Source organism: Mesoplodon densirostris, chromosome X, assembly GCF_025265405.1.
Source record: "Mesoplodon densirostris isolate mMesDen1 chromosome X, mMesDen1 primary haplotype, whole genome shotgun sequence".
Classification (NCBI taxonomy): domain Eukaryota; kingdom Metazoa; phylum Chordata; class Mammalia; order Artiodactyla; family Ziphiidae; genus Mesoplodon; species Mesoplodon densirostris.
In genome coordinates, this window is record NC_082681.1 from 98979209 (window position 1) to 98994520 (window position 15312).

Sequence of the window (15312 nt, forward strand, 5' to 3'; positions counted from 1 at the left end):
CATCATTCAGGATTCATTCCTGAAAGAAACCATCCCTCCCCTTCATTATTTTTCCCCATCTACTAAGGCTCACTACTGGAACATCATCCCCCTCACTAACTATATCTCCTGTCTCCTCCATCCACTATGGCTTATTCCTGAAAGATACCATTCACTACATCATCCATCTTTCCTGTCTTCCCCCATCACTGTGGCTCACCCCTGTGAGATACCAACACCCCACACCATCTATTGGTCCTGTTTTATCCAATTCATTGTGACTCATTTCTGGAACATATATCCTCCCCATACCCACATGTCTGATCTCCACTCATCCACTGTGCTCATTTGTGGAAGATATATCATCCCCCAACACCATCCATCCTTCAGTCCTATATCCCCCATCAATTGGCTCATTCCTTTAAGACACCATTCACTCTTCCTGTCTCTCAATAACTGATACATCATTGGAGGAAAGCATCCCCCTCACCATCTATCCTTCCTGACAGTCCCCCACCATTAATTGCAGGTCATTCCTGGAAGATACCATCCTCCTACATCATCCATCTTTCCTGTATCCCCCATATACTGTGATTCATTCCTGGAAGATACCATTGTTCACACCCAGCATGCACCAACCTGTCCCCCACCCCCATCCACAGTGGCTCATTCCTGAAAGATACCATCCCCCACATCACTCATCTATCGTGCATATAGTCCATCCAGTGTGGCTCATCCCTACCTGATACCTTGCACCCAGAACATTCACCCTACCTGTCTCCCCTCACAATCACTGTGGTTCATGCCTCATGATACCACCCTTTCACACCATCCACTCTTCCTGTAGCATTCCCCCACCAAGCGCTGTGGTTCCTTCCTGGAAGATGCCATCACTCCAATGGCTTCCTGTCTCCTCCTAACCACTGTATCTCATCTTGGAAGATACCAGTTCCCTCACTATATTACTCCTGCTATATCCCCCATCATTGTGGCTCATTCCTGGAAGATACCATCTCCTCACACAACCATACCATCTAATCTTCCTGTAGACAACCCCCCCCACACATAACTGGTGCATTCCTGGAAGATGCCACCCTTCCCCCCCAAACACACACCACTCATCATTCCTGACTCCCCTCATGCACTGTGGTTCATTCCTGGGAGATACCATATCCTCACTCCATCCACTATTCCTGTCTCTCCCATCAACTGGCTCATTCTTGAAAGATATCATCTCAACATATAATCAACCCTTCTGTTTCCCCCCATTTTACTATGGTTCATTCCTGGACCACACCATCTCCTCACACCATCACTCTTCCAGTCTCCCCCCTACATACTATGGCTCATTCCAGGCACATACCATCCAAACATCATCCATCTTTCCTGTCTTCCCCATCTACAGTCACTGATTCCTGGAAGGTACCATCCCCCCATGCCATCCACTCTTCCTATCCTTTCCATGCACTATGGTTTAATCCTAGGCATACCATCCCCCCACGTCATCCATCCTTCCCCTCTTCCCCTACCCACTGTGGCTCATTCCTGGAAGATGTGGTGAATGGTATCTTCCTGGAATGAGCCACAGTGATGGGGTGGGGGAAGGAAGAGGGGATGGTGTGGCCCAGGAATGAATCACAGTAGAAAGAGGGGAGACAGGAGCGTTCATTGTATGTTAGTATGGTATCTTCCAGGAATGAGCCAGTTGATGGGGGAGAAAGGAATAGTGGATGGTATGAGGACGTGGTATCTTCCTGGAATTAGTCACAGCAGGTAGGGAAAGACAGAAAGGTGGATGGGTGGGGGGAATGGTATCTTCCAGGAATGAGCCATACTAGATGGGGGAAGACAGGAAGAGTATGAGGAGATGGTATCATCCCATTCACAATGACTCACACCTGGAAGATACCATGTTCTCACACCATCCACGTTTTTGCCCCCCCCATCAACTATGGCTGACTCCTGGGACATACCATCCTCCCACACCATCCATCTTTTCTGTTTCCCACATCCACAGTCGGACATTCCTGGTAGATACCATCTTCCCACACCATCCATCCTTCCTGCAACCCACCATCCACTATGGTTTAATCCTGGCATATACCATCCCCTCACACCATCTACCCCCTTACTGTCTCCCCCTATCCACTGTGGTTCATTCCTGGAAGATACCATCCTCCCACACCATATATTTTCCCATATAACCACAATCCACTGTGGCTCATTCTTGGAAGATGGAGTCTCTCACACCATGCATCATTCTTATCTCCCCCAACACTTGTCTCAGTTCTAGAAGATACCTTGCCCCCACCTCATCCACCCTTCCTGTTTCCCCCTACAGTCACTGTAGCTCATTCCTGAAAGATACCCTCCGCTCAAACCATCTAGCTTTCCTGTTGGCCCCTGCCCCCCCCCAACTCACTCTCCTTCATTGCTAGAAGATACCATGGAAACTTCTAGTCTCTCCCCAAAACTGACTCATTACTGGAAGACAACATCTTCCCACACCATCTACCCACACCATCTACCCTTGCTGTCTGCCCCCATTAATTGCATCTCATTCCAGGAACATAAATGCCCCTATCTCATCCATCCTTACCATCTCCCCCTACACTCTGTGGCTCATTCCTGGAATATACCATTCCTCCACACCATGCACCCTTCCTCCCCAACCCCCATCCTCTATGTCTCACTCCTAGAACAACCATCCTCCCACACCATCCATCTTTTCTGTCTCCCACATCCACAGTGGCTCATTCTTGATAGATACCATACACTCATCCTGTCCCCACCATCAACTATGGGTTAATCCTGGAACGTAATGTAACAGGAAAGAGCTAAATCGGACTCCACATTGGACCTCTTTCTTTGACTTTAACCTTTGCTTTTCGTTGCTTTTGTTATTCTAATCATACATAATGGCCTGCCTCAGGGAACCCTGCCCCTCTGCTTTTCAGCTCACAGGGAGACAATCTGACCCCACCCACCCATGAATGGCTGCAAGAAAGAAGAAACTAACACATCCCCTCACAGAGGCTGGTCATTCCAGGAGATGTTTTGCAAGACTGATGGCCCTTTTACTTTACTTCCTCACCGCCTCTCCCTCTCTGATTCTATAAAAGAAACTGGCATCCAGACTCCGAGAAGATGGTTTTTCAGAGACACTAGTCCGCCATCTTCTCGGTCTGCAGGCTTTCTGAATAAAGTCATATTCCTTGCCTCAACACCTCGTCTCCGATTCATTGGCCTGTCGTGTGGCGAGAAAGAGAGCTTGGACTTGGTAACAATAACATCCCCCACAGGATCCATCCTTCCTGTCTCTCCCCTTGCACTATGGCTCTTTCCTGGAAGATATCAGTCCAACAAACCATCCATCTTTCATGTCTCTCTCCATGCACTGTGGCTTATTCCTGGAAGACACCATCCTCTCACACCACCCACTCCTCCTTTCTCTCCCATCAACTGGCTCATTCCTGGAAGATACCATACCACCACACTGTCCATCCTTTCCCTTTCCCCCATGCACTGTGGTTCATTCCTGGTGACACCATCCACCAAATTAACCATCCTTACTGTCTCCCTTATGCACTATGGCTTATTTCTGGAAGATACCATCCTGTCACATCATCCACCTTTCTCCATCTATGCCCATCCACTGTGGCTCATTCCAGAAAGATATCATCATTCACATCATCCATCCTTACTTTCTCCACCATCCACTGTTGCTCATTCCTTGATGATACCATCCCCTCACACCATACTCTTCCTGTCCCACCCATCAGCTGACTTTATTCGTGGAAGATATCATCTCCCCACAGCATCCACTCTTCCTGTCTCCTCCATCAACCGACTTATTCTTGGAAGATACCATCTACACATACCATCCCTCTTTCCTCTCTCCCCCCATCCTCTGTGACTCATTCTTGAAAGATACCATCATCTCACATAATATATCTCTTATATCCTCCACCAACTGGTACATTCCCCAAAGATACTATCCCCACACCACACACTCTCCCCCCATCTACTGTGGCTTATCCTGGAAGACACCATCCCACCACACCATCTATCCTTCCTGTCTCTACCCACGCACTATGGCTCATTCCTGGCACATACCATCTTCCCACACCATCCATCTTTCCTGTTTCCCCTGTCAACAGTGGCTTACTCTCAGAAGAAACCATTCTGCCACACCATCCACTGTTCCTGTCCCCTGCATACAATATGGTTTATTCCTGAATGTACCAACCCCACACACTATCCACCCTTCCTGTCCCCCTCCATGGTTAATGGCTCACTCCTGGAAGATATCATCCTACTGCACTATACATCCTTTCTGTCTCCCCTCATGCACTATAGCTCATTCCTGGAAGATACAATCCGACCCATCCACCCTCCTATCTCCCCATCCACTGCTGCTCATTCCTGAAGATACCATCACGTCACACCATCCTCACACTCTTCCTTTCTTTCTCATCAACTGGCTCATTCTTGGAAGATACCATCTGCATACACCACCCATCTTTCCTGTCTCCTTCCATCCACTGTGGGTCATTCCTGAAAGATACCATCCCCTCACAACATCCATTTTCTTGTTTCCCTCATCTACTAGATCATTCCTGTAATATACCACCTCCGCACACTGTCCACTCTTCCTAACTCCCCCATCCACTGTTACTCATCCTGCAAGATAACACTTCCCCACTCTAAACACCCTTCCTGTCTTCCCCCATCCACTATGGCACCTTCCATGAAGATTCTTAATTCCCACAGCATCCACCCTTCCTGTCTCCCCCTATCTATTATGGCTCATTCATGGAAGGTACCATCCTCTCACACCATCTATCTTTCCTGTTTTCCACATCCATTAGGGCACATTCCTGGAAGATTCCTTGCCCCAACACCATCCATCCTTCCCTGTCCCTTCCCATCCTCTGTGGCTCGTTCTTAGTTGATGTACTAACTCCTTGGTTTCTGTTTAAAGATTGCTTCAACAAGGAATCTCTCCTTTGCCATCAGACAGGTCAGGTTCCCAGTTTCAGTCTCTCCTAGAATTATGTAATATGTGTATAATGACAGTCTCTCCTGCTAAAAATATATCAACTCCGTGAGGTTAGGGGCCATGCCTAACAAGTTCACCACCATTCCTCAGTGCTTCATACTGTGCCTTCACATAGGAGCCCCAAAATGCTGGCTGAATGATCTGTAAGTAACTCAGCTAATAACACAGATTCTCAGTGAAAACATATAGTTTATATTTTTCATTAATATAGACTAGCTTCCCTCCAGTTCTTCTATATTTATATGAAATTACTTTAATATCTTTCCAAATTGCTTCTGTAGCTGACCTCTATATTATCTGAAAACACAATTACTTCTTTTATTGCAAAGCATACAACCGTTTCATTAAAAAAAAAGTTCAGCTTCCTTCACCTACTTTTCTTCTTATGTTTTAGATTCATTTTATGCTCAATCCTGCTCTGAGTGTCTAAAGGGCCCCCAAAGTTGCTACTGATGGAAAGGTCATTAAGTTTCCTCTTAACTTTTTTCCTATAACTTATGAAGAAAAACACTGCAGTTCAAGACAGGATAGGAACGATCTGAAGGGAAGATAAAAAAATGTTTTAAATAGTCAAGGTTACTTTGTCCAGCAGATTTTTTCGATGAGGTCTTTCATGGTCATCTTATCCCATTCCTCCGCATGTGGTGCCTCCCATGGTGCATCAGCTGGAATCTGCAGAGAAAGAAGGGCCCACATTTAGGTCTGATGGTTACTGCTCACTGCCCTGCCAAGAGGCACTCAGGAGAACCTCTGAAAACTGGTTTCTCTGTCTATGTTGGACTGTGATTGGCATAGAATTCTATGTATAGATAGCGGTGGGTTTGGGATGGATAGCTCTTTGGATTCTATGCCTTAATGCTGTTGCCAAAATAATAATAATAATACATAAATATATGTATAAGTTAATATGTAATTATGATGGTCAACATCATAATTATTAGTGAAAGCTAACACCCATTTTAAAACTTTGGGGAAACGAATCCTTCTCTCCTTTACTATCTCAAGTGGCATAACATATGGATAAGATCACTATATGTAGGACTCCCGGCAAAAATATGTTACATAAATTCTCAGTGGCAGGGCTTCCCTGGTGGTGGAGTGGTTGAGAGTCCGCCTGCCGATGCAGGGGACGTGAGTTCATGCCCCGGTCCGGGAGGATCCCACGTGCCGCGGAGTGGCTGGGCCTGTGAGCCATGGCCGCTGAGCCTGCGCATCCGGAGCCTGTGCTCCGCAACGGGAGAGGCCACAACAATGAGAGGCCCGTGTACCGCAAAAAAAAAAAAAAAAAAAAAATCTCAGTGGCATAGGTTGAAAATACAGGCACACACATTAGTATCAGAGACATGTGGGTTTGAATCCTGTCCCTTGTTGTGTGGTCTTGGGGAAATTATGTAACCCCTTGGCACTGATTTTCTTCATTTGTAAAGTAGAAATACTAACAGCTTGGCAGAGTTGTTGGGTACACTGGAAATGATATGCATCAACATCCAGAGCAATGTTCCCTGCACTGTGGAAGGATGAATACTAAACACTTGCTATTGATATTTCAGTAACAGGTCATGTGCAAGCTGCACACACACTTTACCTCCTTTCCCATGTTATCCATTGTCCGCCACAGATTGTTGTAATCCAGATAGGCAATGGGATTCCACACTGGAGGGAAGGCACCCCGAAATGGATAAGTTCTCCCCTGTAACATTTAAAAGCAAAGGATAATACCTTAAATTAGGATGACATTCAAAAAATCCCAAACCAACCAGCCTAAGAGCCATTTTCAAGGAAACAGGATTCTCTACTGTGTCAAAAAGATCACCTTTGATGGACAGTAAATATATTTGACCTATACAGATGCCAAATTTTAATTAGATTAGCAAGATTTCCCTGGTGTTATATTACCCATTTTTAATTTACAGGAAATAATAGCCTTGAACTTGTTTCTACTTACATAGAATAAACAAACAAACAAACAAATAAATAAAGGTAGCTCATCCTAGTATCTCATATTGATGCCACAATATTCTCAGCTCCTGAGTTCCTATCTAATCTCTTTGAAAGGATGTTCCCACTCAGATGAGAGCAGGATGATGACATGGAGGACTGTCTTTGGACCACATACAGGACTGGAATAACAAAGTGGAATATCTCAAACTATGTCTTAAGGTTCACACAGGCTAAATAAAGACTGACTAGACTATGGACCATGCCCAAAGTCAAGAATCAAAATATTAGAAACGTAGAATAATGGGCATTTGCCGTTTTGGGTTGTCCAGCATCTGTTCCCCTTTCCTAGTAAGCACTTTGGTTTCTTCTTGGGAAACTGAATCTTCTCCTCTGTGAATAGATGTGTAGAAAGGACAGTCCTGGGTACCATCTCCCATTACAGAAGGCGATGGGTTAGGTTCTTTCTCCCGCCTCGGCCAGGCTGTGAGTCTGTGATATGAGTTTGGCCAATCACACACTCTCAGAGGACTCTGACCCTGCAATGGGTCACCCAAGCACAGAAGAAAGTTGACTCTGGGTTCTCCTTTCCCATGGCAGCATGCTGAGCAGATGCTTCCTGCTATAAAGACCATGGTTGTGGTTCCTGCCCCTAAATTGCTAGAGTTTCCCTGGTCTCTGCCCATTCCCAAGTGTGGCCCTTTAGCCTCCCATTGATTTTGTGGGCCCTCTGATATCCTTTCAGTAAATCCTCTCTTGTGGGCCTGAGTTGGTTTCTATTGCTTGGTACCAAAACCTCCAACACAAAGACAGCTAATTATTAGCGGCCATTTACTTCATTTCAGTTGTGTGACAGGCACTGTGATACTGTGAGGGGAGGATGAATCCTTAGGAAAAGAGAGCATGTCTAGATAGTTTCTAAGACTTTATTCCCCCCCCCCTTTTTTTTTGGTCGCACCGCACAGCTTGCAGGATCTTAGCTCTCTGACCAGGGATTGAACCTTTGCCCTCTGCAGTGGAAGCACAGAGTTCTAACCACTGGACTGCTAGGGAATTCCCTTTATTTCCTAATTTAATTCCTTTTTCTTTAAAACATCTTGTAAACCTTCATAAGGTGAAAACATTGTCTATTAATACAATTTTCCACAAGATTTTGATTTTATCAAATAGAAACATATTCAAATTTGTAGAAAGGCTACTGGGTGCACTGAACAATATTAAGAGCTGGATTTTAAAAAAAGGGCTAAAGCAAAACTCCTGACCATCAAGGTAGGGACATGAGACATAAGAGCATTTGCATTCATGTGCGCACATTCATACACACACACTCCAACTGAGTAAGAATATATGGCAGATATTAAGTGACAAAGAAGTAATTTTCTCTTCCACAGTAGCAAATTCAAATAACCTTGGCAGATTATGTGACCTGATTTCTTATCTGAAAGTGCTATGCTGCAGTGCTCCAATATAACTTTTTAAGACTCCAAATCCTTTATCATCATCACTACCATCATCACCGCCATTATTACTAACATTTATTGCGATCTTTTTCCATGCCTGGTACTGGCCTAAGCTCTTCATGTGCGTTATCTCATGTAATGCTCACCCCAACCCTCTGGAGGCAAGAACTATTAATATTCCCATTTTATAAATGAGGAAACTAAAGCCCAGGGATATTATCTAGAAAACAGTAGGACAGAAATTTCCTGCTCCCAAAACCCTTGTTTATAAACCTTGAGATTTCCAGCTTCCTATATGGTTGATGGAATGTTGAGATAGCTTTGTCCTAGAGACATCTTAAACTTCCTGATTAAAAGAAAAAGAACTTTGAAATGTGAAACATAAATCGTCCACACATCTTTTATGTTTCTAAGGAATAAACAAGGAAACTAAGAAGCTCTGGGGTAACAGGGTCAACTTTGGAAAATGCAGAAGCATGTTCTGAGAGAAACAGGCAGACACAAAAATAACTAGGGAGAGGAGAGAGACTGGGTTAAGTAATAGATCACGGGCAGCCTTCAGAACAGTTGGTTCTTGTTATAATTCTTCCCTTAATTGAAATCGGGAAAAACCTATATGTTCCTTATGTTCAAGTAATAGTCTCATACCAAAGTGATCTTTGCTTTGAAAAAAATTGTTTAAAAAAACCTTCAATATGCTTAATCATCTGGGGACATTAAGTACTATAAATAAAATTCAACAAAATGTGTCCCACATTCCCAATGAACTTCTTCATGGGATGATACCAACCAGAATATGATTTCACACAAGGTCCTAAAGACCCCATGATCTGAGCTTTGATAAACAAAGAGAGGTGGCAGGAGAGGTGAAGAGTTCAGGGAAAGAGAAAGGTCTAGCCTGGCAATCTTTTTTAGAAATGGGAGCCATGGAATATTTTAAAGAAGATCATAAAGGCCCACCATGACATTAATTTTTATGCTGTTGACAGAGGCACCAAGTTGATAAAAGGATTTCATGAGTGTTTCACTCTTAGCAGTTTTTGGTTTTTCTACTCTTTTTTTGGGGGGGGGCTACGTTGGGTCTTTGTTGCTGCGTGAGCTTTCTCTAGTTGTGGCGAGCGGGGACTACTCTACGTTGAGGTGCGTGGGCTTCTCACTTTGGTGGCTTCTCTTGTTGAGGAGCACGGGCTCTAGGCGAACGGGCTCAGTAGTTGTGGCTCGCAGGCTCTAGAGTGCAGGCTCAGTAGTTGTGGCACACGGGCTTAGTTGCTCTGCAGCATGTGGGATCTTCCCGGACCAGGGCTCAAGCCCGTGTCCCCTGCATTGGCAGGCGGATTCTTAACCGCTGCACCACCAGGGAAGCCCTGGCTTCTCTACTTTTATTCCACAGAAAAATCTAAATTTGCTAAAGAAATGCATGTATGTGGGAACAGGCACGTACCTCTTCCTTTCTCACAAGCTCCTGGAATGCTTATTTCCTCCATGGCCTGCGTCTAAACTAAACAACTCAAGACTACTTTTTGCATGTGTAAATCTCTAAAGTAGGGCAATGGGAGGGCCTGGAGATGGCTCTTGGCTGCGTGAGAACTGCTTGCGAACAGACCTTCTCAGTATCTTAAATGTGATTCTAGTTTTCTCACAAAAGTGTCAGCTGTTTTGCAATCCTAAACCACTTCTCAGCAAGAAATGCCTTTAAGACCTAAGAGTGTGAGGCAGGATCTCCTGGAATACTTCTACATGGCTACTGCTCTTTAAAACTAAAAATTAGGGCTTCCCTGGTGGCGCAGTGGTTGAGAGTCCGCCTGCCGATGCAGAAGACACGGGTTCGTGCCCCGGTCTGGGAGGATCCCACATGCCGCAGAGAGGCTGGGCCTGTGAGCTATGGCCACTGAGACTGCGCGTCCGGAGCCTGTGCTCCGCAGCGGGAGAGGCCACAACAGTGAGAGGCCCACGTACCGCAAAAAAAAAAAAAAAAAAAAAACTAAAAATTAAAAAAAATCTTGGGTAAAAGTCAAGTTCCATTTTGTGCCTATAATATGAAACCTTCCTACCCTTACTAAGTGGCCTTTAATCTCTAAAATGTCTTTGACACAGCAGAAGTTGATGTCGAGTAGAATACAGTGTCCCTGGAACTGTGCCCCAAATACTTAAGTTCCTTTGAGAAACCACACCTTCAATCTACCAGTGTTCATAATAAAGGGAGACTACTGCCAGGAGAGGACAGTTTTTTTTTTAATTTATTTTTTTTTATTTCTTGGATGCCCGCCCAATTAGGGCAAGGGGAGGGTGTTCTTAACACACTGATGCTACTGAGCAAGCTATTTTATGATATTAACATTTTATTATGAAATATGCCATATATGATAAAAATAGATAGCTTAAAGAGGAATAATAGAAATGAACAACCATGTGCACACCATCCAATTTGAGAAGCGTGATATCACCAGAAATTTAGAAGTACACCATGTGCTTCTCCCCATCACGTCCAGCTCCCTCTGCACAAGAGGGAGCCACTGTAGTGAATTTTGTGTTTACCATTCCTTTTCTTTTCTTCCATCTGCCCTGTATACATATGTAGATGATACACTGCTTTGTTTTGCCTATTTTTGAGCTTTATATAAATGGACTAAGACACACACTAATGTCCATTGTGGAGCAGTGAAAATGAATAAACTGTGAACAACACCAATCAACATGGATGTATTGATATCTTTAAAATATGTTGGTGCAGGAATTCCCTGGCAGTCCAGTGGTTAGGACTCGGCACTGTCACTACCGGGGCCCCAGGTTCAATCCCTGGTTGGGGACTAAGATCCCACAAGCCGTGCAGCATGGCAAAAAAAAAAATGTTGGTGAAAGAAGCAAGTCAAAGAATACATGTAGTATGAGTCCATTTATATAAAGCTCAAAAATAAAGAGAGGATAGTTTGTGGCTCCCACATCATTCTTTATTGTTGGTCCTATAAGATAAGCCAGCAAGTAGCATTCACTGATTGGCATGTTGGAGAATTTCAGCTCTCTGTACTTTTATAGTTTAGTTAAACAAAAGGAAATGAGTGTTGGGACTTCCCTGGTGGAGCAGTGGTTAATAATCCACCTGCCAATGCAGGGGACACAGGTTTGAGCCCTGGTCCGGGAAGATCCCACATGCCGCGGAGCAACGAAGCCCACGCGCCACAACTACTGAGCCTGCACGCTACAGCCCGCGAGCCACAACTACTGAAGCTGGTGTGCCTAGAGCCCATGCTCCGCAACAAGAGAAGCCACCGCAGTGAGAAGCCCGCGTGCAGCAACGAAAAGTAGCCCCTGCTCACTACAAGTAGAGAAAGCCCGCGTGCAGCAACGAAGACCCAACGCAGCCAAAAATAAATAAATAAATAAATAAATAAATAAATTTATATATTAAAAAAAAAGGAAATGAGTGGTATTAAAGAATATCATAGGCCAGGGAGGAAAGCTGCCAAATATTTTTCTTTAATCATCTTGAAAATAAACAGATATGTTCTGCATCGATTTAGGAACATGTCTGCCCAACCCATATGAATCCCTTGGCACCCTTCTAGTCCCACTGTTTTGTGACAGGCCTGTAAGAGAAATCTTTTGGTGGTTTATTTTCTATAGTTCATAACAACGTTTTAAATAAAGAAATCATCTAAAAAGAGACCCATTAAATAATATCGTGTTGTATTAGTAGTTAAAAAAATCATCTTCTTCCTCTTTCCATATGCAGGTAGACAAACTCTTTTCAAACATTATACATAGTGCTACTTTACCCAGAAGAAGCCATCATAATCGACATGGAAGCATCTATCCTATCTTTTTTTCTTTTTTTTTGGCCATGTCACAAGGTTTGTGGGATCTTAGTTCCCCAGGGACCAGGGATTGAACCAGGGCCCTCCACAGTGAGAGTGCCGGAGTCCTAACCACTGGACTACCAGGGAATTCCCATATCCTATCTTAATGTATTGGTTCTCCCAAGTAGCCACCTGGTTCCTCTGTTCTTCTTTGCAAGACCCTTTCTTCTCTCATCTACTGACTCCCCTGGGGTCTGATCCTCAGCCTTCCTTGGCCCACCCATTTACCTGGGGAACGCATCCATCGCCTGGATTTATTATTATTATATTTGCACAGTCTCATGGTTTGCATTTTTCATGCCTCTGCTCCCTCTACCTCTCACACAACTTCAAGAGCTAGCAGCACATTCCTAAGTTCATGACCTGATTTTCATCTTATGCTCAGTCCCCTCTCTTAGGACTTGTACAGCTAAAACAATTGAGTTGTGCAATCTCATCCCTGGAAAAAGAGAACCATTACACTCAGGTATAAATAATGCCATAACATCAGAATAAAAGGTTTCAAATGCATTGTCATGCCATCTTTCCCAAGGGACTCTAGGTATATACAGACATTACAAGCAAACCATTTAATATAGAAATAATATGAGTTCTTCTGGATGCTCTTGGGTAAATAAAGATAACTGAGAGGGCATTGAAAAAAATATTTTTCCTCTTTCACAAATGCCATTAACTCAGGAGAACTAGGCAGTTAGAAAAAAGATGAAAATATTACACTGTGAGGATGAGCGGCTGTTTTTCTTTAACAGCTTTATTAAGATATCATTCACATACTCTATAATCCATCCATTTGAAGTGTACAATACAATGCTTTTTAGTATATTCACAGAGTTGTGAAACCATCACCACAGCTAATTTTAGAACATTTTCATCACCCCAAGAAGGAACCCTTACTCATTAAAAGTCACTCTCCATCCTCTCCTACCCCATTTTGAAGAACTGCCAAACTATTTTGCAAAGCAGCTGCCGCCCTTTTACATTCCCACCAGCAATGTATGAAGGTTCCAATATCTCCATATCCTTGTCGACACTTGTTATTGTCTGTCTTTCTGATTCCAGTCATCCTGGTGGATGCAAAGTGGTATATCATTGCGGTTTGGACTTGCATTTCCCTGATGATTAATGATAGCCAAAAGTCAAATCTGGCTTGGTGAGTGGAAGGTCATATTGTTGAGCCCATACATTGTCTCTGGCCTTGATGCCATGGCCACTTTGTATGTGGGCCCACTGAGCAAGTGATAGTGGAAACAGATGGTGTGATGGCTTTGTACTGTGTCAATTTGTTCAGGCTGAACTGGATTTCCCACAGTTTTCTTTCCTATATATTTCTGGTTAGGTTCACAAGAGAGATTCTTATGGGAAATTTAGAGAGTAAAAGTGAAGCAGCCACTCATTTTGTAGTTCACACACATTATTGCTGATTTTCATGGCATGAGATAGCATCTGGGCCTGCAACTACTCCACCCTTCTGGGATCCTCCTTCAGCTTCTACAACTCCTAGGCCTGGTATATGTATTTAGCTCTATGATGAAGGGTCCTGGCTTCTGCAAGACATCCACAGTGTCAAGATCAGAGGCAACAAAGACTGACCTGGACTCCAGCTCACGCTTGTGGGTTCCAGCTTGTTCTTGCTTTCCTCCATCACACATCTATCTTCCCTTCCTGACTGCCTGCCCTTCAAGCTCCAGCATCAGATGCAAAGACAAGAGCCTTACAAAGACTCCCACAATTAGGTAAGGCCAAATCCCTACAATAAATCCTTTAATAGTTTTGCTTATCTCACTGAACTTTGACTGATTATCCTAAGGATGGATCATCTTGCACCTGATTATTAAAGCTTACTCTGCAGCAGATGGCCAATGGTCAGCATTCAACATGGGACACAAGGGCAACCCCAGCCAGTGAGGGACAAGGATAAATTATCTCAGCTTCTCTGTTCTTCATGGGGCAATTCTTTGGCACATTCCACACAGTTCCTCAGGGAGAACTAGGGGGAATTGAGCCTCAGTTGCCCACAGCTGTAACAACTCATTAACCCTTTATTGGCATTTATTCCCTTCCCTCCTATAACACTGTCTTCAGGCTCTATATCTGGAGGTTGGTAAAGTGCTATATTGAGATCCCTTGGATATTCTGAGTGATATATACTCCTATAGAGAGTCTGGGGGGAAATGTGTCTTATACGGAAGTCTATGTAAGTTGCTATTGGTGTTTGATGTGTATAGTCCTTGAGTGGAATAGCTGAGACATTAGAGGGTAGGTGGACAGACCCTTTTGAGAACTTTTTCTTTGGGGACCTAGAGTTTTTAGGGAAAGGTACTCTTCACTGTTACCAGATTTGATCTAGAAAGATCAGTATCACTCTCTAGTGAGAATGAAGGGGCTTTGGTCCCGGTAGAGTAGTGGTTCTCAACCAGGAGTGATTTTGCTCCCCAGTTTATATTTGGCAATGTCTGGAGAAAGTTTGCGTTGTCACAACTGGATGGGGGATGCTGCTAGATATCCTACAATGCACAGGACAGCCCCATTACAACAAAGAATTATCCAGTTCCAAAAGTCAATAGTGCCCTGGTTGAGAAACCCTGCTGTAGAGTAACATATAAATGTGAGTGAGTATCACTAACTTTTCTGGAATCCTACCCTTTCCATTTGCAAGATTCCTGGATTTGTAGCAGAAGTTGCCTCAGAATAACTCAGGGTGCAGGGTGTAGGGATCCTGCTGTCAGGCCTACTAAATTAGGGGTGTGTGGCCAGGCTATCTATGTTTTTAACAAATTCCAGGTAATCCTAATGTTCACTAAAGCTTGGGTCTTATCACATTATAGTGTTTGTAAAAAATTCCTCTTATTCATTTAGCTATGCATGTTGTCAAATTGTTTGAATGAAGAAAAGTAAAAATAAAAATACCTACACCATTTCTTTTTAATCCTTATCTTTATTAAACTTCAAAAAAGACTAAATGAAATGGGGACTTCCCTGATGGTCCAGTGGTTAAGACACTGCACTCCCAATGCAGGGG

General features: G+C 43.7%; 1 protein-coding gene across 1 annotated transcript in view; it reads right to left on the reverse strand.

Annotated features, from left to right (window-relative positions):
• MAOA (monoamine oxidase A) overlaps nt 1–15312 on the reverse strand; it is a 74137-nt gene that overhangs the window by 18738 nt on the left and 40087 nt on the right. The window contains exons 4-5 of the mRNA XM_060086532.1: nt 6627–6731; nt 5622–5713 (exon numbers count right to left, since the gene is read on the reverse strand). Coding sequence (XP_059942515.1) covers nt 5622–5713; nt 6627–6731 — 197 coding nt within the window. The remainder of the gene's footprint in view (nt 1–5621; nt 5714–6626; nt 6732–15312) is intronic.